The sequence below is a fragment of the Crocodylus porosus genome, unplaced genomic scaffold, assembly GCF_001723895.1.
Source record: "Crocodylus porosus isolate Cpor-Errol unplaced genomic scaffold, CroPor_comp1, whole genome shotgun sequence".
Lineage (NCBI taxonomy): Eukaryota > Metazoa > Chordata > Crocodylia > Crocodylidae > Crocodylus > Crocodylus porosus.
The window spans coordinates 63,820,201-63,844,638 of NW_017728948.1; the positions used below are offsets into that span (position 1 = coordinate 63,820,201).

At 45.5% G+C, this 24,438-nt stretch overlaps 1 protein-coding gene across 2 annotated transcripts in view; it reads left to right on the forward strand.

The window, feature by feature from the left end:
• The window catches only part of BDH2 (3-hydroxybutyrate dehydrogenase 2), a 20,768-nt gene extending 1,871 nt beyond the window's left edge, over nucleotides 1-18,897 (forward strand). The window contains exons 1-10 of one of the 2 annotated variants that reach the window (XM_019553284.1): nucleotides 67-152; nucleotides 2,447-2,552; nucleotides 4,916-4,994; nucleotides 8,432-8,528; nucleotides 9,368-9,476; nucleotides 14,794-14,854; nucleotides 16,007-16,120; nucleotides 17,304-17,362; nucleotides 17,727-17,819; nucleotides 18,781-18,897. In XM_019553284.1, the coding sequence (XP_019408829.1) occupies nucleotides 2,481-2,552; nucleotides 4,916-4,994; nucleotides 8,432-8,528; nucleotides 9,368-9,476; nucleotides 14,794-14,854; nucleotides 16,007-16,120; nucleotides 17,304-17,362; nucleotides 17,727-17,819; nucleotides 18,781-18,834 (738 nt within the window). In that variant the 5' untranslated portion in view covers nucleotides 67-152; nucleotides 2,447-2,480 and the 3' untranslated portion in view covers nucleotides 18,835-18,897. Of the gene's footprint in view, nucleotides 1-66; nucleotides 153-2,446; nucleotides 2,553-4,915; nucleotides 4,995-8,431; nucleotides 8,529-9,367; nucleotides 9,477-14,793; nucleotides 14,855-16,006; nucleotides 16,121-17,303; nucleotides 17,363-17,726; nucleotides 17,820-18,780 lie in introns of those variants that run through there. The other variant, XM_019553285.1, reaches the window with a different exon arrangement.
• Nucleotides 18,898-24,438: the final 5,541 nt, after the last annotated feature.

Here is a 24,438-nt window from a genome sequence, read left to right on the forward strand (position 1 = left end):
CTAGATGGCAGCATCTCCATGTTTCAGCAGGAACTGGGATGGTTTTTAAAGAAGTTCAGCTGAACTACAAATCCCAGCAAACACTGAAATACATGCAACTTCCTCAAGTACAGAGGCCTAACAAACCTGAAGAGCTGCCTCTACATTTTGAGGTGGGTAGCTGTCCTTTTCTGTTTCATCCTACTTGTGCACAGAGATACTAATGGGAAAGTTATGATTAAGTTCTAGAGCAATTCATTTATGGTACATTTTTGGTTTCCCAAAGGTTGGGTCTTTAAAATGAGTGGGATAGTACTCTTACCAGACTTGCCTATTTTAGTAATGAAGATGTGGTGTAAAGTATAGCCTAAGTTGAAAGCTTAAGTGTTTGGTAGTATCAGTTAATCCCTACTAAACATGGGCTATAAAAACTATCATATAATTGGAGACCTATGTCTTGTGGCTCAACAGTTTTCTGGAATTAGTACATACAAATAGAAGTGGTGTTGGTGAGATTACAGTAGGATGGACCTGGCTGGGAAGTTGGGGAGCAAAATGAGAGCCCAGCCAAGCAAATAACTCAGCCAGCATGACCAAGCGTGTGTAATCATTTTGTAAGCAGCTGCTTGTGATGCATGCAAGCTGCAACAGAGGGCAACAAAGTCCCATGGACCTGATTTTAGTGGAAATTGCACCTTTCTAACTGCAGTGCACCTAGGTAAAAGCTGTGCTGAGAAGCAGCTAATTTGCCTGTGCCAGCCTAACCAGAGGAGCAGTTTTTGACTATTCACCTTGTCTGTCTGTTCTCAGACTTTGGCCTCTTTTTAAACCTTACCTACAACCCAGACTGATTTTCCCCCCCCCGTTACAATGTAGCAAAGTATCCATACTAGAGCCAATCAAGTTCTTTTCTATTAAATGTTTTTATTGAAACTGAAACTTGTCATGTTGTTGGTTTGGAAGAAGTTTCTCCGAGCCAGTATGAGACCTATTTAAAACCATAGAAACCGCATCCAGAATAGAGAATATTCTGGAGTTTGGCCCATTGTCTTGGATGTGTTTTAGCTTTCTTAACATGCTGTAGAGTGGTAACATTATTTTAAATCTCAAAGTTCTGTGAGATGTGAAAACTTTCCTTCCCACCCACCTACTCTGCATATATTTACTGTTTACTATTAAATCTCGTATCTCATAAAGTGATAATCCACTATGTACTTTGCTAGGTATGTTTTGTTCTACTCTTGAGATTTATCTGCCTATAGCAGTAGTCGCCAATCAGTAGAACATGATCAACCGGTAGATTTTTGTGGAGCCTCTGACTGTCTATCTCAGTCTCAGTCCCCCACATAGGTGGAGGGAGAGAGAATTATTTGGCAGGGGCTAATCACATCCATGCATTCCACCCCCACCCGCCCTCCACCTGTCAGGTCAGTCTATGGGGGAGAGAAAGGGAGGGGGTGCAGATCAAGGTACCCACGGTGAGGAAAGAAGTGGGGTAGGGCCTGGGGTGAGTGGAACCCTGGCTGGTACCACAATTGGAGCCCAGGTTGCTTGTCCAGGAGTGCAGGGGGACTCCTGCCACTGCACCCACCCCAGCAGAGGCCTGGGAGCCACCTGCCCCTGATTCATGCACAGAGTGGAGGCTGGTGTGTGCTGGTCTTTGAGCCCCAAGCCCCACTGCAACTGCCCCAGGAGTGGTGAAATACCAAGTATGTCCTGCTGCCGGGGGTGTGGCTCAGGCAGATCCTGGGTCGCACTTTAATTCAAGACGTGATCTTGTGCTTAAAGTTGGAGACCACCAGCATATAGATAAGCCTGGCCTTCATTGTTTCAGCTTTTTATTTCAGAACTACCATTTCAGTACAGGTTTCCCTCGCTTTTATGCTGTGCATGTGTTCCTGGAAAATGGTGCATAATTTGAATTCATATAAAGGGAACCCACTTTACAATGTAACAAATAGGGATACGTTCCAAGACCTTGACTGTACTGACCCCCAGCCCCATTTCTACCACTTTTACAAGACAATTTTGGTACTTAGCAACACCAGACAGTACACACAAGTACAAGGCACTATCATAATGGGGATGGTAACTACAGATACATGTCGCAGACGAGTGAGGAGCACAGATCCACACAAGACGATATTTTGATGTGTATCAGTCCCACAATGCACTGTACAAAGCAACTGACTGTGGGCTTCCACCACACCAATTGCATAAGAGTGAATTTACCTCACATATAATGGATTTTTGATATAAAATGGTTATTACATAAAAGCAAATTCGCACATACAGGTTTCCCTCATTTTATGCAGGTTCTGTATTTATTTCCTACCCAGGAATAGGGCATTCTCCAGCACTTGCTGAACAGATGACTGAGCATCTTCCTTTAACAACTGAAATGTATTTGATGATTATTTATTACAGCTGATCATAACTTGCCTTCCTGTTTGGAAGGGCAATATCTGGCAATATCTGTTTAAGTATCTTCAGGATCCAGAATGGGCCGGCTTGATGGGAAGGTCATATTGGTGTCTGCAGCAGCACAAGGGATTGGTCAAGCCACTGCTATTGTAAGTCTGGAAATATTTGTCCTTTTTTCCACTGTATATTCCTTACTAGCTTTGCTGTGATGACTTCTCCATTGCCATCTCTACTGAACAGCCTTTATTAATCATGAATAAATTCCAAATGAGAGAGAAGCCAAAAATACCCAACTTTCCATGGAAAGCATGTGAAGTATGACTGCTACACCATAAGAACTTCATTTCCATTATGGAAAATTCATTGAAGGTTGCACACTCAAAATGCCCTGTTATACCACAATTAGTACTGCCCTGAAAGACCTTCACAACTCACCTGACTGGGGGTAGTAGCACTGACATTGGGCTATGAGTTGACATTGACTTAGCAGACAGTTGCAGGTCTTCCATCTTTTGGAAGGTGGCTAGGCCATAATTGGCTTTCAAAGGTTTATGTTGCTTCGTTTTTGAGAAGAGGAAAATAGAAGATGATCTGAGCAACTTCTTCCTTTCCAATCCCAAGATTCCCTCTTGGAGGTCAGATAAGTTGTTAATACTGCTAAAAATCACTGCAGGAACAGAATGAAATGGAATTTTGACCCTTATGTACTGTGATACTTTTGGTGGCAGTGGTGGGGTAGCTCATAAAATACCACAGTTACAACATCCAGAGTGTAAGGCAAGAGTAGGGTGCCTCAAAATCCTAGCTCCTGCTGGCCTGTGGATATTCCTTGGTTGGAGAAAGTCAGGGTGATGTCCCTTAGCCAGAAACACACCCTCACTGAGGTGTTAAGCAGTTTGTTGCTCTCTGGCAAAAGCTACAACCATCAAGACACTGAACATCTGGCCCCTCAGTCTCAATCATCTAAAGGGTGGGTGGTAGGTCTAGGGCAGCCTCCACTCCACTCCTCCATACTCTTGCCTAGGCATACACATCAAAGGTCTTGGTATGATAGTTGCAGGACTCTGTTCAAGTAGATTTATCAGGCACCTGATTAGACTACTTAGACCTCCAAAGTGATTGCCTACTACTGTGAAACTGTATAATGAAATGCAAATCAGTTCCAGATATCCTGTACTGAACCATTGCTTAAGAACAACATTCATAAGGAAGACCTAACTTACAAAATGGGTCTCTTTCTTAAAAAGTTTGCTTTTGTAAAATTGCAACAAGTTCCAGATGAGAATGGTATGTCTGAGCCTTCTAAAGACAACCCTCAACAATAGCTGAAATTGCATTATAGGCATTTTTGTGGTCTGGGGTCCTTGAGAAATTATTGCTTCTTTCTGAGGCTTCAAGGCACCTTTTGACAATAGATTACTCTGTTGGCAAAAAGTAGCTATGCAGCTAAGGCATAAAGTAAGCGCTCTCTCAATGGATTTTAAAGAGTACCTTTTTTAGGGGAATTGCTCAAGATCAAATACCTGGCTCTGTGTGCAGTAAATAGTGGGAAGAAAAGTTATCAGATAATGCCTTCTTTAGTGTTTTGAATAATGAACTAGAATTTAGCTTATACAGAGCTGTCACTTTCCATAAATAGTAGAGCCAGGTTCTGCATCTTTGTTACATTTAGGTAACAATGGGTGCCTCTTCACATGAAGTTAATGTAACACAGTAAACTCTGGAGCGGTTCACACCAGAGTTAATGCCTCCTGGGCACAGTGTCTACACATACACACAGGACAGCAGCGCTTTGAGCTGGGAAGTGCAGGCCCAGGTTGGAAGCAAGTGGAGGGGTGAGGGAAGGTGCCAGCCTCAGGCTCCAGGTGGTGGCATTGGGCAGTGGAAGGGCTGGCTGGGGCATGAGTGCCAAACATTCAGAGCTGTGTGGCTAGCTGGCAAGCAGGTGTCTGGCCCCATGCTGCCTGGGCTGACCAGGTGCAATTTATTCCTGGGTCAGCATTTCCACGTTTCACCATTGTAAGTACCATCTTTCGGTGGAGTTGTTGACCCAGACTATACTATCTTACAGCTGAGTTAATTTACTGCACCCTAGTACCGGCATGTATGTAGACAGTGTCTCTTTGGTGTGGAGTGAAGTCAACTTTGCAGTAAAGTGCACATGTAGATGCACCCACTGTCTTATAACCTGGTCCTACTAATCTGTAAGACAATGGCTGGTGTACATGCTGCCCTTATCAGCTATTATATATTGTATGTCATGCTCCTTATACATGGTCAGGCAATGAGACCTACTGAGTTAATTATGGACTCTGGTTTGGAGAGAGGAATCATCAGTTCTGTAATCATATCACATGTGTAACTGTCTAATACCAGAGTGTTTGGAAATGTAGCCTTTTATTGATATTTACCCAGAAAGAAATGCAACCTTTGCTCTATTGGGTTAGTCAGCCTTTACTGAAATTTCAAATAGCCAAACATTAATTGTGTACTTTTTACTTATGATTTTAAGGCTTTTGCAAAAGAAGGAGCCAAAGTCATTGCTACAGACATCAACGAGTCAAAGCTGCGGGACCTAGAGAACTATTCTGGTAAATGGTTTACAGCAATCATTGGTCCAAGTCTTCAGTAGTTTTTAAGTTGCTTATCAAAATCTCATTTAAGGGTAGCCCAGGATTATAAAGGTGGCAGAATGATTTAATAACAGCCCCTGAGTGCTAATAGCCACTTTTTTTGCTGTAGCACAGAAGGTATGGGGGCTTTATGTCCAAGTGCTGGTATTCCACTGAAACAGCATTTCAGAATGGAGGTTGCAGGTAGACAGATTAACCCCAGCTATCTGACCCCTTTAGCACTCTTGAAGAGGTTAATTGCTGCTCTGCCTTACACTACTGTTCATTTTACCTATGTAATTTTTCCTAGGTCAGTGGGCTAGCTGTCAAGTGCTGTTTGTTATCAGCAAGAATTGTTCTGTTTGAACTTTGGGGTCACTAGTGCTAAAAGCAAGAAATTCTACATTGTTAACTGAAGGCCTAGCTTAGGAGTGGGCAATTATTTGGGCAGGAGGGCCACTTAAGGAGTTCTGGTGAGCGGTTGAAAGGGGTGGGGGCAGGCAGGATCAATTGATGCTATCCAGCCATCCAGGACATCCACCCCTCACCCACTGCCATAGGCAGGATGGAGAGGATGTGGTCTTTATGAAGACCAGCCTGAGACCCCTGTGGGCAGGGCACACTTGGCTAGGTAGACGGGATGAGGGCTGGGGCAGGGCCAGGATTGTGATTGTAGGGCAGTGACCGTGTAGGGACAGGGCCTAGGGTAGACCCATGATCCATTCCGCACAGGTCCTTGTGATGGGTGCTATTTTTGCAAGTAGAAATGTGCAGGCAACAGATTGCATCTCTGACCTTAGTCCCTGTTACCACCACCCCACAATCCTGGCTTTGATCCCAGCCCCCGCCACCCGTCCCATTCCCCAGACACCACTCCCTATCTGCCCAGCCAAGCACTGTGCCCACAGGGATCCTGGGCCAGTCTCCATGGAGACTGAACCTGTCTGGTGCCCCCAGCAGTAGACGCAGGGCGGATGGGCCCAGGGCCGGATAGGATCAATGGAGCATATGGGCCAGGTCTAGTGGTGGCACTGAGGCAGCAAAAAGGAGCCACCACTGCAGGGGCTACCAGGACGCTGAGTCCGGCTGCTGCGCTACTCCCATTCTGTTGTACACCCCGGGGGCAGCAGGACTAGCCACATGCTCCATGGCCCAGGTGGCCCCCTGTTCCTTGGCCAGATGAGGCCAAGGGACCTGCCATGGGCTGGATAGAATCCCTTGGTGGGCCAGATCTGGCCCGTAGGCTGTATTTTGCCCACCCCTGGCCTAGCTTAATTAGTTGTTAAATAAAAATAGTGTTCTGTTTAGTGAATTTAACGAATGCATTTAGAGCTATGTAATACAGTAAGTAGTAAGAATTGGTGTATCTTTTAGAAAATAATTCCACTGTCATCAGATCGGTCCCTATTTTGTTTGTATAAGTTCTAAATTCTGAAGGCTAAGGCTTGTCTCCATCTGATGTCACACTAGTATGCTTCCATCACTGACAGTCACAGACTTCCTGTAATGGATCCTTAGTTACAAAAGTCACAAGCTGAAGGAAATTGTAAAACAAGTTTATTTTAAATCTAACAAAAACTGTGCAAGTAGGATCCATTTAATCTACAATGAAGCAGAAGGAAGATGCTTAAAGTCAATTTAGAGAATCCAGTTGCTGGACTTTATGTACCTCTATTGCTTTTAAGTACAGGAACTCAGCATAGACAGACTCTGGGCGATTCTTAAACACTTTAAAGCAGGAGTGCTCTATCCCTGCCCCTGTGGGCCATTGCATCTGGCTTGTGGGGCTCTCCATGGGGCAGGAAATTTGGCAGTAGGGGAGTAGTGACCATTAATATGGTCGGTCCTGTCCCCCCGGCCAAATTTCCCAAACCACAGCTGGGCCATGCAGCCTCCCCCACATCTGGTTCCTGATCTGGCCATGTCCTGACCCTCCTGTGGGGCCAGGTTGGCGCTAAGCCATGCCCCTTCTGCCACAGGGCTGAGCTATGCCCCTTTTTCTCCCTCTCCTGGGGAACTGGACCACATTTCCTGCCCCCACCCTGTCTCTGCAGGGCTGGTTTGGGGGTGGGCCATGCCCCCTTCCACCTGCAGGGGCAAGATGCACCCCCTCCCCCTCAGAGCTCGGTTGGAGCCCCATGGGCCAGGCCATACACCCCCTGCCCCTTCGGGTCTCCATTGTGGCTGGGCTATCCCCACTCTCATCTACATGGCTGGGGGATGCCTACTGCACCTATCCTGGTGCCCAATTTAAGGCAACCCACGGGACCTGGCCCACAGACGGATGGAACACTGCCCATCCCGCCCACCGGGGAAAAACGTTGAGCACCACTGGTATAAAGTGTGTGTCTTCATCTAAGGAGTATTTGCGAATCCTTAATTTAAGGAAAGTCATTTGCTCTCTCATGTACTCATGAGCATGGCTGAACCAGTATCAGGAGGTAAAATCAAACTATCATGCACTCCTATCCTCAAAATAGGAGTTTCAACCCCATGATCTGTTAAATCTTTACTTTTTGAAACACTAGCAATATGGGACTGAAATGAGCTGGAGCAGACACTCCACTGTTCAAGTTAGTTGCCTGCCTGGAAAGAATCGGCTTCCTTGCTGGCAGATCTCCCAGAAGTACTTGATGCCACACAGATGTCACCCTGGCTCATGAGGTACAGGTGTATTTCAGTGAATACTGATTTAGCAACTAATTCTCCCATTGGCATTAGTCACTCAACCAGGTTAGTTTCACAGCTTTCATTAAATTGTATGCATCTGGGTGTGGATGATTAACGTCACAAAGTGATTACATTCTCAGAACAGGAAATGAATCATGATATACATGTGAGGCTCTGGAATGCTGTATGGCCTATGGCATGTTTTATTCTAGGGATTATTTTATTTGTTAAATTCTGTGCATTTCAGCCAGTGGATGGCACACCTGTGGCTTGTATATTGAAGTAACTGTGGCCCCTGGCAGACATTGTTACACTTAGGATTAACTAGTTAATCACATTTTATCCAGCCCCACTTTCATGCAATTAATGGCATAATAAAATAGAATAAACCACAAAACTATCACACAAAACATGTACTAACTTTGTGGCTGGTTCCTGTCATGCCTTAAACTGAATGTATGGCCAGCACCAGTCAGCTGATCACAGGCACACATTGGAGCCTTTTGCTTCCTTGTGCTTCCATGGCATATAGTAAGTAGCATAACTCTTGCATGGTAGGCTTGGAATTTCATGGAATCTGTTCATTTTATGGTGGCATTCAGAAGGGACTGGCCCTGGTGAGCACTCATTGACTTTAATGGCAGCTGCAAAATAACCAGGTTTTCTCAAATCAGACAATTGGTCTTTAACTAAAAAAAAAAAAGTGAGATAAAATTCTTTTTTTTTTTTTCCCTCTTTTTAAATAGGCATCCAAATACGAGTGCTGGATGTCACTAAGAAGGAGCAAATAGAAAATCTGGCCAAGGATATTGAGAGGATTGATGTTCTTTGTAATATTGCAGGGTAACTAAATCCTGTTTTAAAATTCGTTCTTCTTCTATTATGTCTTTTTAGCTGGTCTATTTAATAACTGTTCCTTTGGGTCTGCCTCACAGAATCCTTCATCACAATTGTCGGTTTTGTGGGTAGTTTCAGTAGAAAGCAATGAGGGAGACAGGTGGTGGAAGAGACAGTTGGAAGATAGGTAGTGGGGAAGAGTTTGGGGGGTGAGTAGAAATCAAGCAGCTTCACCCCTGCCCTTTGCCTCCCCCCTCCCACCCTCAACATATTTTGCCTCCTGTAGCCTCTGTCTCCCCCTGAGTTTTTGGTCCCTCTGCCCACTTGCTGCCTTTTCCTGTCTCACCCCAACCAATGCTGCTGCTAACACTTGCTGTAGCAGGGCGTAGCATGTTCGTGTTCTGGCCCCAGCCTGGCCCAGTAACAGTGGCAGCTCTGGCTGGGCCCTAGAGCTGGGGTTCAAGCTGCCACCCCCACCAACACTGCTACCAGGCCAGGCAGGGGTTGAGAGCAAGAACATGCTCCATGCCCCAGACTGCAGCAGAGCCCAGAGCAAAGGTAAGCAGCTGGGGCTGTGGGTGGGGGGGCCTGTGCTGTGTAGGGCAGAGGCCATATCGCAGCAACTTCAGCTTGGATCAAAATTGCAACAGTACCTGCCCCTCTGCTGCCTGGTACTCGATTCCAAGATAAGGGGCTTTTTCCCTATGTTATGTTGTGGCGGGGGGGACTTTGTCTTGGAATCAGGTAAATAAGGTATTACTGACGAAGAGAAGGGAAAAAATGCATGCAAATCACAGATATGTAATGGAGGAAGTAATCCATTGTTCTTTGTGTGATTAATCCAGCTTTGTCCATCATGGAACCATTCTGGAGTGCAAAGAGAGTGACTGGGACTTCACAATGAGCCTCAATGTTCACAGCATGTATCTAATGATCAAAACATTCCTTCCTAAGGTAAGGCTCTGTCTCCAAGATCCACGTACTCTGGCAGACATGCTATATTTAGAGTAGGATAGGAGTAGATTATGTTAAAGAGACTGGAGGTGGAGTGAAAATGCTGGGATGTGGCTAGAGGGCTCTTAGGGCTGCTTTAGTAGATTTCTTCTTTAGACTTAGATTTCTGATTTCAATTGTGAATAGTATGTAAAAGTACATGTGGGGAGTTTTTTTAGGCTTGTACCTAAATCAACTGTTCAAACGTGGAGCAGAGAAAGATGTCATGGTAATGCAGTACCACACAACATGCATGTAGGCAAAATTATTCAAGGTAACTAGCCTCCTGCTGAGGATATTCTTATAAAGCTATTTTATAAGAATGACAATATGCTACTTATGGAAACAATAATCCCATTAGATAAATGGAGAGAATTTTCCTGTCTGATTAGATAATAGCAAAGGATACTTTCTGAAAGATACTGCACAGACGATAACCATTTGGGAAGTATTTACCAGAAACAGTTGTGACACTCTTAAGTAGCCTAAGTTGTCGCCATGTGAACAAGTTGGTATTTCAGTATGATACTAGACCCTGATCTTCTCAAACCCTTGGTATCAGCTGCCCTACACTTCCAGAAGTTGTTATATTGAATTTAGCTGCCTCAGTTCTCAGTTTGTCATGTCTAAAGGAGACATGACTGCCAGAGGTGAATTCCTAGCACTTTCTGACATTCAGATCCCTTTAAAGCAAGAGTGCTTAAACCCCAGCCCGTAGACCAGATCTGGCCTGCAGAGCTCCCTTTGGGTCTGAAAATTTGATGGGAGGGGACCAACGGCAGTGTTAATTGCCACTTCTCTGCTGCCAAATTTATAGACCTATAGGAAGACCCATGAGCTAGACTAGCATGGCCCTGCCAAGGCTGCATGGAGCCCAATCTTTGCTTTTGGGTCCCAATCAGGTTTGCAGATTGGCTCTATGCCACTCATCAGGCCCACAGAGACAAAAGACTGAGTACCACTATTTTAAAGAATACCTGAAACTGGCCATCCCTTTTTGAAACCGTTGTTACATAGCAGCTACCTGTGCCTCTAACTTGCAACGTTAACTTGGGTCATCTGTTCTGAAGCGGCACTGAAGAGAGGACTCTAACTAAGCTCCCCACACCCTGGTTGCACTTGCCTGATCTCAGGGGGGTGGGTTCTAAATCTTGTCCCAGAATAAGAAGGGCTTGAATGAAGGAAAAGGAGTGGGTTGAGTAGTGATGGTAACCACATTGGTGTTGGGTACCTGGCTGGGGAATCAGCAAGGTAGTGGTGATTTAGGGATTAGTGACTAGAAAACTAGGATTTACATAAATGACAGCTCTCACATTCATCAAATGCACTCATCCCTTGACTCTATGGAGCCACAGGCTGTAGATGAATGCTTGCATACATTCAAGGGGTGTGTTATAGCTGAGGAGCACATGCTCTGCTGTGTGGCGTGTGTATGCTCATACATATGTATTAATACAACACCTCACTAAGTCAACAAGATACCACAAATGTAAGCATTTATTAAATATACCCAGCATTGTCCTAAGACTAAATAGCCAACCTTGGACTGTGCAGAGGAAGCAGAAATCCTAATGCTTAGTAAGAAAGCATTTATTTATTTTTTAAATCAAATATAAAACTTATTGCTGATGCCAGTGATTTTATAACTATTAGTAGACAGTAGCTCTTAGGACAGAGTTTCCTAGACTGTGAGGTGCATCTCCCTGGTTGGAGGCATGTGTGAATCACTACAATAATTGGCAGTGCCCCACTGCTGCTACTCCCACTGCCAGTTGCTGCTGGCAAAGGCAATTGACAGTGAGGGAAGCAGTGAAGGCAAGTGAAGTAGGGGAGCATGAAAGTGCCCAGCTTCACTATGGTGCAGTGTTTTGCAAATCTTGTAGGTTTACACAAGCCCTAAAGGGATCTAAGCAAGATCAGGACCCTATTTTTCTAGACATTGAACATGTGTGTACAAAGAAACAATCCCTTCCTTAAAGAGAATGCAAACTAAATTGCTAAAACAGACAAAGAGAGGGAGAGAGGAATTATCTGCATTTTATAAATGGGAAGTAGATAGATGAAGAGACCAAAAGACTAGCCAAAGGCTTCTCAAAAAGATTATGGCACAGTTAAAAGTTGAACCATGTTCTCCCAAGTCGCAGTTCAGTACTTTAACTATGGGCACAGATAGGAGTGATATTTTTGAGCAATCTGGCCCCTGAAAGCACTCTACAACTGTCATAAAAAACGTGCATGAATAACTGATCACACAAAAAATTAACCCCAGTTAACTCGGGTATTAAATTAAGGTGCTCACAAGCAGAGCTCCTTGGGGAACTTGTGTTCCCTCCAGGGTTAATTTTTCATAGGATCAGCCAGCAGGGTTGGGTTGTCCCCCTGGGTTGTCAGGGGAAAGGAGGGGGAGCTGCCAGCTGTTGAATGGCCAGAGCTGAGGGGGAGTGGAGGGAATGGGAAACAGAACCCCCTGGACTTGTGCCCCTGCCCCCCCTCTACCCTGACTGCAGTATTAGAGGGAGCCAGGTCAGGTCTGTGAAGCGAGAAGGCTCCATTTCCCTCCTCCCCACCTCTGCTCTGGCCATTCAGCATCCAGAAGCAACCAGCACAGAGCTCCTGACTGGTTTGAATGGCCAGAGCTGATGGAGAGGGGGCAAAGAACAGAGCCCCCTCACCTTGCAGCCTCCCTCCAATACCCCAGTTAGGGTAGCTGGGAGGGGCCCACAAGGTATGGGGGCTCTGTTCCCCCTGCCACTCCCCCTCAGCTCTGGCTATTCAGTAGCTGGCAGCTTTGCTGAATGGCCAGAGCTGCGGGGAATGGGGAAAGGGGCAGTTTGGCAGCCTCCTTAGAGGCTGCTGGCCAGGGCCATTGCAGGTAGGCAAATGTGTTCCTTAACATCTATCTGTGCTTAAGGCTGTTCTTCCTCTGATTTTAAAACACAGCAATAAGTGTACTTAAATGTACTTAAATTTTAGACTCTAATTCATTTTACATGCCAGGGTGGGTAATATCTAGAGTGATCTATCCTCTATTTCTGTCGGATCCAATGCTTTCTCACCTACTGGGCTGGATGGACCATTGGTCTGATCCAAGTTTTAATGGACTCTAGCGTGATAACTCTTGCTCTTAAATATGGTCATAGTTTCATAGTTGGTAGGGTTGGAAGGGACCTAAGCAGATCATCTAGTCTGACCCCCTGCCATGGGCAGGAAAGGATGCTGGGGTCAAATGACCCCAGCGAGGTGGCTGTCTAACCTCCTTTTGAAGACCCCCAGGGTAAAGGCAAGTATCATTTCCCTTGGAAGTTGGTTTCAGCTCCTAGCCAGCCTGACAGTGAAATAGTGCCTCCTGATATCTACCCTGAATCTACTGTCAGTCAACTTATGGCCATTGTTCCTTGTTACCCCCGGTAGTGCTCGGGGGAACAGGGACTCTCCTATTGTCTGCTGGTCCCCCTTGGCAAATTTGTAGATGGCCACCAGATCTCCCCTCAGTTTTCTTTTGTGGAGGCTGAACAGGTTCAGGTCCCATAGCCTCTTCTCATAGGACCTGCCTTGCTGCCCCCTAATCACGTGATTGGCCCTCTCCATGTCGTCCACATCCCTCCTAAAGTACGGCACCCAAAACTGGACACAGTACTCCAACTGCAGTCTGACCAGTGTCACATAGAGGGAGAGGATCACCTCCTTGGACCTGCTCAAGATGTACCTATGGGTACATGACAGGGTGCGGTTGGCCTTCCTGACCGTGTTCCCACATTGGCGGCCCATGTTCATCTTGGAATCAGTAGCGACTCCAAGATCCTTCTCTGCCTCTGTGCTGATGAGAAGGGAGTTCCCCAGCCTGTAGGTATAGTGCTGGTTCTTTCTCCCTAGGTGCATCACCTTGCACTTGTCCATATTGAAACCCATTCTATTCTTACCCGCCCACCTCTGTAACCTGTTGAGATCTAGTTGTAGCCTGTCCCTCTCTTCTAGCATGCTCACTTCTCCCCACATCTTAGTGTCATCTGTGAACTTGAACAAGGTGCTTTTCACCCCCTCATCCAAATCGCCGATGAAGATATTGAACAGTGCAGGCCCAAGGACCAAGCCCTGGGGAACCCCACTGCCCACATCCCTCCAGGTCAAAAATGACCCATCCACCACCACTCTCTGGGTGCAGCCCTTCAGCCAATTTGCAACCCATCTGACTGTGGGTGTTGACACCACAGATGCCTAATTTTTTAATGAGGATGGGGTGAAAGACATTGTCAAAGGCCTTCCTAAAGTCCAGGAAGAGTACATCCACCACGACACCTGCATCCAAGGCTTTTGTGGCCTGGTCATAGACCACCAGGTTTGTCTGACAGGACCTGCCTCTAATGAACCTGTGTTGATTGCCCCTAAGCATAAACTACCCTGCTGGCCCCTCGCAGATGTGCTCCTGGATAATTTTCTCAAAGAGCTTCCCCAGGACTGAGGTAAGACTAACGAGCCTATAGTTTCCTGGGCCCTCTTTCCTCCCTTTTTTGAAAATGGGGACCACATTGGCCCTTTTCCAATCGTCAGGCACCTCACCAGAGCACCACGAGTACTCGTAAAGTTGTGCCAGGGTCCTGCAATGACCTTCTTCATCCAGCTAGATCACAGCTTTTAGTCAACGATGTTCAGTATGAGAAACAGCCATTCACCAGACAAACCCTTACATTATGGCTACTAGTGCCTTCAGCCCTTTTAGCTGTGAAGAAGGTAAAATTGAATTGGTAACTACAGGGTTTCTCCACTTTAACTGAAGTATTGCAGTGTAATAACCAATAATTCTTTAGATACAAGTATAAGAGAAGTGGTTAAAAAGATGACTGGGGCTAAATATTACAACAACTGGGTTAAATTCTTGGCCCTGCCACAGATTTACCATGTGACCATGAGCAAGTCACTTAACCTGTTTCTTAGCTGTAAAGTCTTTACTTAGATCAAAAGTATAAATTATTGTTTGTAAGTCACTTTAAGATAATCTTCTGGAGGTACTTGTATAGCACCTCAGTTAGAAGAGAGTTATCACTGATGAAGAGAATAAGACTTCTCAAAGTACAGTATATTTGAACTAGGAATTCAGTTATGTCTATCTATCTAAAAGTTCTGCTCTCTGTATAGGGTTTTTGACCCACAAGTGTCCAAGCTACATCAGTGGGCTAATGACTTGCAAACTAAGCTAGTGTTTAATGTGAGTATGGGTACAGAACTGGTCCTCGGGTGACTGCAGCTTTGTTTTGAATGACAGCATATGTATTTTTTACAGATGCTTGCCCAGAAATCTGGAAACATTATCAATATGTCTTCTGTGGCATCCAGCATTAAAGGTCAATAACTCCTTAGCTTTGACACATACATACTTGTGATAGCCCTACTGGCACTGTGGCTCTGTAGAATAATGATTATCAAGTCTCTTGTTTTGAAAGCACCTACTTGAGAAAATTAAAGAATGGTACAAAATATAGATTTGGCCTCTTGTGCATATACATTTCAATGTAGTCTTTAATGATATCAGCATATGCAGGGGTTTTTGTTTTTCCAGGAAGCCCTGTGTTCAGTGAACAGGAGATTATACCCAGAAATGAATTGGGGCTTTAAAATGAAATCAAGTGATCAGCCAGACCCCTGCTTCGTTTGGGGAAGTAGTTAGAAAGTGTAGTAAATAAGTGAATGACCTGGAAGAACCAGAAGAAGGGACTTGTGACTATGGAAGTTGAATGCCACTCTGGAAGTTGGATTTTACTCCCAGAGGCATAGCAGAACAGCCTTGTGTCTAGGGCAGCTGTGATGCACATGGCAACACCAATGAAGTGATGCCCATAGCAGTAGTACAGTCAGCTGCCCCTGCAGCTGGGGCTATTTTTGCATTCCCCGTGCCCTTGACAAAGGTGGTACCTTGTTTACCCCGTCTCTGCCAGTTTTATGTTGAATCTTGACAAGTCCCTTTTAAATGCGAATTTCACAAGTGTTTACCATGTGTTCTTCAATTTCTGGTTACCTAACTCGGTATCAGAGATCTGATTTGCAGAGAACTGAAATAGATGGAGCTGTGCTCCGAATATGTGAATTTGCTATAAAGGATGGCACTGTAGTCATGCAAGTTCTTTTGTTTGGTAATTAGCCTTGTAGGAGCCAAACTTTTTGGCAGGTATGCTACAGATTAACCCTGCATCCTCCCCAAATGTCACTCCAATTCCATTCCCCAGCCCAATCTGCTTCTCTGCTCTCTGCCCAAGCTGTTGCTCTGCTTTGTTTCCTGCCTAATCTGCCACTCTTCCCTGCTCCCTCCCAGATCTGCCATTTGTAGAATGTGTGCTGCAGGTTGACCATCCCTGCTCTAGCCAACCAGTCATGGTCCCTTCAGGGAGGTTCCCTGTGCTACTGGAAACGGGAGAGCCCAAAAACAGCTCCATATGCAACAAACATGACTTTTTGTTTTTGTTTTTCTTTCCGTGATAACCTGACATTAAATTTGTCAGGAGTTGTAAACAGATTTGTCTATAGCACTTCAAAAGCCGCAGTTATTGGTCTAACGAAGTCTATAGCTGCTGACTTCATTGAACAAAGCATCAGGTGCAACTGCGTATGTCCTGGTAAGTATTTTTACAATATTTTGTGAACTTGGAACAGAAGCTGAAAAACATGGATCCAGATTTGGTTTGAGGCTAATAGGAAATAAAACTTGAAAGTAGCACACTAATAGGCTGCTGAAGGCAACAGCAGGCAGGGACAAAACCAGCCTTTCTTCTAGCATTTCCTGACTACATTGCTGTCTTATTGTTTAACACCTAATAACCTAGAAGTCAAGGCCTTTATTCAGTAAAAATACACATGGACATCATAAGTACACAGGTAGCATTTGTACGGTGTATTATTCCAGGTATAATCAAATGGGCGTACAAACTGGGAACTGGAGAAGGAAAGACTATTTACCCCTTAGAGTTATAATGCCTGTATGCCAAACTCCATGGAGTGTATTCACCTTTAAGGCCTATAGACAGTAAAGCAAAACAAAAAAAAAAAATCCATGTGTCACTTGAATAGCATAACAAAATGAATTAAATGACTAATGCCAAGAAATAAAGGTGGTCTCATTGCTGTAAAAGATGTAAACAGGAAGTCTTATACTCTGGAAGAATTAAACTGTCTGTGAAACCTCTTGCAAGCCAAATATTACTCCTCACTCTCTATCCATAGTAGTAAGATAGTTTATCACTTGGTAGTATCCTGAGCTGTAAATGTGCTGGAACTGGGATCTTCCCCTTGCTTTTATCAACTGCAGGTAGAAGTTTCAAAAGTGCCCAAGTGACTTAAGCACTTACACTATATTTGTCAAAACTGACTTGGGTACTGAGGAGTTTCAAAGTATGGGAATACTGCAGCAGAATGTAAAAACACTTGAGTTAGCTTAGGGGCTAGTCACAGTGTAGCCAGAGCAGCATGCAGATCCATGAGGGTTAACTGATTCTGCTTCTTGGCAAGATAAGTTAGCACATGCTGAGCTCTGCATGGTAAAGGTTAGACTGCTTAGCTGACTTAAAGCTAACTCTGATACCTCTGCATCACACTGGTGACCCCAATAGCCACAGTCTCAACAAAAGTCAGTTGAACTAGTTGTCCAGACGCCTTTTAAAAGTTAACCTATCTTATTGTGAAGTCCTGTACAACCATGGCACTGTAGGTAATAGACTTAATGTTGAGGAGTTCTCACTTGTGGCTTTTGAGTCTTGGTCAGTCCACTTCAGTAGTGGTACTGAATTCTGAATATTGCCTTAGGAACTGTTGACACTCCATCTCTACGAGAGAGAATTTGTGCTAGACCTAACCCAGATCAGGTAAGCAAACTCTAATTTATATTGAGTGGACACACGTGCATACAAACTGTTTGGGGCGGGGAGGGGATAAACAGCACTTCTTTTCTGCATTCCAGCCTACTTTTCTGCATTCCAGAGAATTAATGGTAGTGATATCACCTTCTCTACTTTGTCTGCTTAACCAGATGGTGTTTGGTGGGATTTTGAACAGGAGATTGGACTAGATGACCTCCTGAGGTCCTCTCCCCCTCCCCCACTAATTTCTAGGATTCTATGAAAATTGGTCAAGGTTGTGACCATATTGCCAACATAGCAAATGTAGAACAGAATAATCATGTTTACATACTTAATCTTGTGATGCTGATACTCTATCTTGTATCTGTAGGCACTGAAAGACTTTCTGGATAGACAGAAGACTGGTAGGATGGCTACTGCTGAAGAAGTGGCCAACCTCTTTGTGTATCTGGCCTCTGATGAAGTAAGTAGTAAATAGCAAAAACAGTGCATCACAGTAGCCCAGGCTATTTTTGTGCCTCTCAGTGGAGAGACTTTGCTGATGGTAGATGGTAGGTGGGGATGGTCTAGTACAGTCTTTAAGCCAAACTATTGCAACAGTATAAAACTGACATTTTTACTGAGTCCAGTCCAAGATGCAAAACTGAGTTATTGCCTAGCACTGTTAATGAAGGTTAAGTTGTCATTTGCTAAGGACCATGTCATAGATGCTACATACAGGCGAGTCTACTGGCCTTGCAGAGAGTTCTGTGGGAGCTGCTGCTAATAAACTTCCATGACAAATAGCCCTACCTTCAGTTGGGGGACCAAGGAGAAGGCATTAGTGAATCTATGATCTAAATGTTATGCCAGAGCAAAGGTTTATCTTGGTCACAGAAAAATGCTGAATGCTATCAGACTGGCATTCCTGGGTTTCCAGTTTGTCTGTACAAGCTTTGGCCAGACAAAGTCAATATATTAATTAGTAAATCTGAACTGAGTATGGCTCGGTGCTGACCCTGAAGGAAGACTACCACAAACACAGCTTCCTGATCCATCTGGGTTTTTCTTGTGGGTATCTCAATACAGTAGCAGTAGCTGACCAGGCCAGATCCCTCTAAACCTCTGAAGCTAATCATGCTGCAGTGTGTGGTCATATGCTTACAGGCCAGATTCTTTGAGCATTAGCGTAGCACACGGTCATTTATGCCAGCTGGCCTGAAGGCAAGAGCTAATGCATTTGCCCAACTACAGTAGCAGCTGAAAGGAGTTTAATTTTTCAGACTGCTTAACAGTTTTAAGCAACCACCATTGTACTTATAAAACGGCTGTTTGCTCTGAGAGTAACTGGTTTTGTTAAATGAATTTTAGTAATAAGTATTTTCCACTGCTTAATAGTCATAAATGATTACTAACAGTTACTGTGCCTTTTCATATATTTTTAGTCTGCTTACATGACTGGCAACGAACTTATCATTGATGGAGGCTGGAGCTTGTGACTTATGAATATTCCTTCAGACAAGTATCTGCAAATGGAAATTCTTGTCAGAAAACAAAACAAATGAAGAAATTATCACATTGTATTAATATTTTTTGAACCACTTTAATGACTAAAATGATTGACTTTTAAATCCTACCCAGTGCATGTGCACAGTGATGCTACCTTTTTCTAAATTACTTTTTCTGATTTTTCTTTTGTATGCTTTACTTGGTAATTGACTGTTAGAAATAAAATGCATTTCATTCAACTTTTTGTGTGAAAGCTCAAATTCATGAAAGAATAGCAACCTTAAGGTGTCATTGTGCCAAATGTGTTTGTAGCAGGCACTAGGGTGCTTGCTACTGGCAATAGTGATATGGGCCTGGCTGCCAGTTAACAGGGCAGCACAGGTGAGGGTTGCCAGGGCAACCAATCTGGTCAGCTGGCCAGAAGGAGGCAGGGCCTGGGCTTTATAAGCTGAGGCCAGAAGGCAGTTCCCCTCTGGCAGCCTGAGCAGCGGGAGCTCTGCGGCGCGGCACGGCACGGCACGGCACCCTAGCCGCCTGAGCGTCTGCATGATGGTACGGGGTGGAGAGAACCCTGACAGGGAGGTATGAAGGAGAGCCAGGGTGGCGCAGAACTTGTTATAGCCAGAAGGCTTCTCTTGTGTTACAGCCGGTTGGCTCATGGCTTTGTATTTTCTGTTTGGTTGTGTGTGTAACACCAGAGGACCGGGCGAGGCTGTAGGGGTTGGAGGAGGCCTCATAGGAGCTCCCCAGTAGCGCGGGAGGTTCCTGGTGTCCTGAGAGGGCACCGCAATCTGGTGCCAGGAGAGAGGCACAGTAGTCTGGTCCCAGAGAGTGGCGCTGCATTTTGGGGATCCTGACCCTGGCCCCAGTGGGGCAGTATTGGGAGGAGCCCAGTCCGGGTAGGGAGAGCCCAGTGGGGCGTAAGATCCAGAAAAGGGTCTGGGGCCAGGTGAGGCTGAGGCCGCCTGAGCCCCAATTGTGGGAGAGTCCCAGTCAGGCGTACGACCCTGAGAAGGGGGTCTCGGGGCCAGGGGAGGCCGACGCTGCCTGAGCCCCGGTTGCGTGAGCGTGAGACAGGCCCCAGTGTGGGTGAGTGTGAGTAGAGCCCTAGGGAGGGATGTGCAAGCGAGAAGCCCAGTGAGGGTACGATGTTCAGGGGGCACTGACCCCAGTCCCGTAAAAAGGGGTCTTGAAGGCCAGGTAAGGCTGAGGCCGCCTGAGCCCGAGTGTGAGGAGCCTGAGTAGGCGTAAGACCCAGAAGGAGGGTCAGGGGGCCAGGCACGGCTATGGCCACCTGAGCCCCGACCGCAGGAAGCACGGGAGACGAGACCCCAGTGCAAGTGACGCACTAGCGGGAGACGAGGCCCCAGTGCGGGCAACGTGAGCACGGGAGAACGAGACAGGCCCCTGTGGGGTGAGTGCGCAGAGAGCGCGGGACAGCCCCGATAGGGGCGAGTGTTCTGAGGTGAGCACACTAAGACGCCTGGTGAGGGCAAGTATACAAGTATACGGGTGCTCTGAGGTGAGCACACTAAGATGCCGGGTGAGGGCGGGTATACCAGTAGACGCCCAGTGAGGGCGAGTACGGGAGTAAGGAGCCCGGTGAGGGTGAACATATGGGTAGAGGCCTCGGGCAGGGCCCCTAAGGAAAGAGCATAGACGAGATAACATCCGGAACAACTGAGAGGCTTGGAGCATGGTATTAGGGGTGGTAGGAGCCATGCAACGCCCATAGGGTAGGGGGCACCAGAATCTACTCGTATAAAGCAGGGACCAGAAGGGTAAGAGCACCGGGTCCAAGGGGTCAAGTAAAGGCAGCCTCCCATTTATATTATAGAACTATCAAAGTCGTGGCAGGCGAGAGTGAGGGTGCTAGACGGGCAACTTGGCACAGTAGGGGCTCCAGGAGAGATCACGGCTGCTCCTGGGTCCCCGCCCTGTGACAGTGTTATTTATAGGACAGTACTTAGACTCCACATTCTAAGCCAATCTAAAAGGAATTTAAATGCCACATTTGTTCTCAACTTCGGCCATGTTTGGAAGTTCCCTGCTTGGATTTCCTAGTAAATTTGGGAGGATTTGATTGGGAGAAATCAAAAAAGCTATGTTTGAGCCTGCTGTACTGAACTGTTCAGTTGGATACAACAGGAACAAGTGGTACATTTAGTTTCAATTGCAGCTAAAAAGTAAGTGGGGAATATGAAGGCTTGTAAGTCTAAACTAAAGGAAGTATTGATCAGATTTCTTTGGGCAGTGGACATTTTGATATCTTGTTATAGCACATTTGTTTTTTTCAGATTTAAATACTAGCCACCACCTCCCACTTTCCAAAGACTTAAATATTCTTTCTTTGCAGCTGCTAGAAAGCAGTCTGTAGTTCCTGTAGCACTGGAGAGAAAAAGAAAACCTACTCCAGTCAAAATGCTATGAAACTAACACCTCCTGTAGCAGGAATGATGGCAATGTGCCTGCTTTAGACTATTAATAAACTAGGATCTTGTAGTGTTCTAGTGTATAGTCTTGATAAGCTTTGTACACAATAATATTTTTTCACTTTAATTACTCCAACTGTATATAAAAACTGCAGATGCCAATATGAAGCAGACACTGCTAGAGACCGAAAACAGAACCGTTTCATTTCTGATATGGACCAATGCTCCTAAAACTGGTTTGAGTATTCCTTGTGCCAAATTCTGTTTTCTGAGTATTCCTCAGATAACAGTGAAGGCTGCCTTTGTATAATAATTTAAGTTTTAGTAGGGAAATTTAAATGGTGCTTCTAGTTACTTGCACAAGAAAAGAAAGTTAATTGGCTCCACCACTGATGATGGAGGTAACTTGCTCGTCCTAAGGAACAGATGGGTTAATGATGTAATAGAGTCATATTAAAAGATGAATGTTAGCATCAGGTTTTCTATTGTTAGCTTCTCAAAGTCCTATACAACACATCATAAACTCTATCAAAAATTGTTAGTTCAGTTTCCTCCCAAAAAAACTAATTTTGCAATAGCTGGGGAGAAGGAAGAGTTGTTGATGCTGCCAGCCTCCTGAGCTGTGGGGCTTGCAGCTATGGCAGCATTCCCCTATGTTGCCCCTGCTGTGAGCCCCATAGCCCACATTGCTGTGGGGCTCACAGTGGGGCAGCAGGAAGACTGCTGCCCCTGCTGTAAACCTCCTGAGGTATGGGTTCGCGGCAGGACCAGCACGGAGGAAATGCTGCCATTGCTGCGAGCCCCACACCTCAAGACACTAGGATCAGGGGCAGCATTCTCCCTGCTGCAAGTGCTGAAGTGGACAATGCCTGTAGCAGGGACACCATTCCCAGTGCTGCCCCACTGAGAGCCCCGCAGCCCACATTGGCTGTGGGACTCACAGCAGGAGCAGTTCAGGAAATTCTGCACCCAATTCATTACAAGCCCCATCAACTGTGGGGCTCAACTGCAGGAGACAGTCAAGGAGGAGCCCAAGATTGTGATCCCAGGTTCTCCCTGCAGCAGAGATTTCACATTAGATCCCTTTACATCCTATCTCATAATCATGCTTCCTGTCACACATGTGACATGGCAGAAGGCATGATTTTGTGATCATGCATTAGATCCCACAGCATCTTTACCTCCACCTGTAGAGGAGCCCTAAGCAATCTAAGTTCCAACAAAACCAGCCATGCCAGCATGCTGATGGCCGTGAATGCTGGTGCTTGTCTGTTTGCAAATATGGCTACGTAAGAAACACGCTTGAGCACCTTCTGTAAACAGGTAGGTTTTAAATATACACAGCCAAAGCAATTTTTCCTTTTTATCTCTTGAAAACCCAGACAAGTTGAGATCAAGCTGCATGTCTATTAATATATGGAGCACACTGGCCAAGATTTTTTAAATAATTGCCTTTGTCTCATAAAGCTCCTTTTAATCTTTATTTATATGCCAAGATAAGTGACTTTGGAAAAGCAAAAGGTATGGAACGGCTAGTGGGTCCAATTAACGTCAGAGAAATCAAATACTAAGTATCTTATTTGCAAGCCCTGAACTGGGGAAGTGTAGAGGTTCGAGTCCTCAAAGTCACTAAGGCTTGGATAGTTCCACTGCACATTGATGATTGGCGGTATACATGGGTGTATGCAGATGACAGTGGCATCTAGAGGAGGGGGTAAAATAGGAAAAAAATATTCCTGTGGAAAAACAGTCACCCAAAGGAAATACAGCTGCACTGTGCAGTCTGACTTCATCATCTAATTAAGGAAGTGAGTTATGCTTGGTGAGGGGAGAAACGGTTGTTTTTCATATGATCTGTGGTTTAAGAGCAATCTTCTGCACAGTAAATGCATCAAATGCTTGTGTTTTATACAAAACATCTGATGGTCCAGGTTGTGTAGTGTACATGTAATGTATATGGGTACTTGAGAGACTACTACATCAGGGCTGAGTATTTTGGGTGGAAATTCAAGATCAGCCAAAATGTCTGTCAGTTCACTGACCTAAATGCGAAAGTTGAAAACCTGGTCTGGTAGAATAGTTTCCTCTTTAGAGTGCATCTCAAAGGACTTAAAGACCCTGGCCTACAACTACCAGGGCACATTTCAGCAGGAGTGGAGAGGTAGCCTTTTGTTGCTTGGTGTTATCCCATTAGAAAACAGAGGTTGAGAAGTATTGGGTGTTATCCATCCATCTCTTGACTGCTCAGCTTGTGGTTGGGTTGTTGATCGCTGTAGCACCTAAATGTTAGCATGGCTTTGTCCTCCGGCCCCTCTGTTAGACAGGAGGGCCCTTCATGGATGGGGGTGTGCAAATGCTCCTGCTGGGACTTAAACCCAGAAATTCTTGTCCCTGCTCTGTCCGACCGATTGTCATAGTTGGGTGTCAAGAAGGGATTTTACCCCCTGGTCAGGTTGGTATGCATGGGGGGTTGCCTTTCTCTGGGGCATGGCCTCTACCTGGGATTTCTTGAGCCAGGGGTGGATCCGAGGGGGTGCAATAGTGTGCTTGCAGCCCCTTTGATTTCTGCTGCACTCAAACTTTAAAACTAACTGCCTGGCAATGGCAGCAGCATTTCTAGCTGGGCAGCACTGAGGGCAGCAGTGGACTTCATACATCATTTTAAACTCTTAATTCCCCAGGTGTTAATGCCCCCTCTCACTGGGTTTGTTTTGTTTTCTTTCTTTAAATGGTCTTGCTATTTCCCCAGCTGGAGCCTTGCTGTTCCCAGTAAAGGCAGCTCCTATTTCACAGCCCTGCATCTTGTTTGTAACTCATCCCAGTGAGATTCTAGCTGGGTGTTTTTCTTTTCAATGGCAGCCTGAATAAGCCAGGCTGACAAGGCCTGGCTTATTACTAAGGCTTCGAGGTTGTTTTTTTTTTACCAGCAAACAGGTGGGGTGTTATTAGGGGCGGCCAGCACAGAGCACGTGCCCGTTTTCTGCTACTCTGTCATGCCTCTGTCCATTATTTTTCTCTTCAAGAGAAAACTAAAGGACACAAAGGCGTGGTATTTCGTATCAATAGAGGACAACCGGCCTGTCCTCCGCGATGGGCCCCCGAGGCGTTGTGTGAGGAAGCGCCTCCTCAGTGTTTATGTAGTGCCTAGATGGCGGTTGGGGG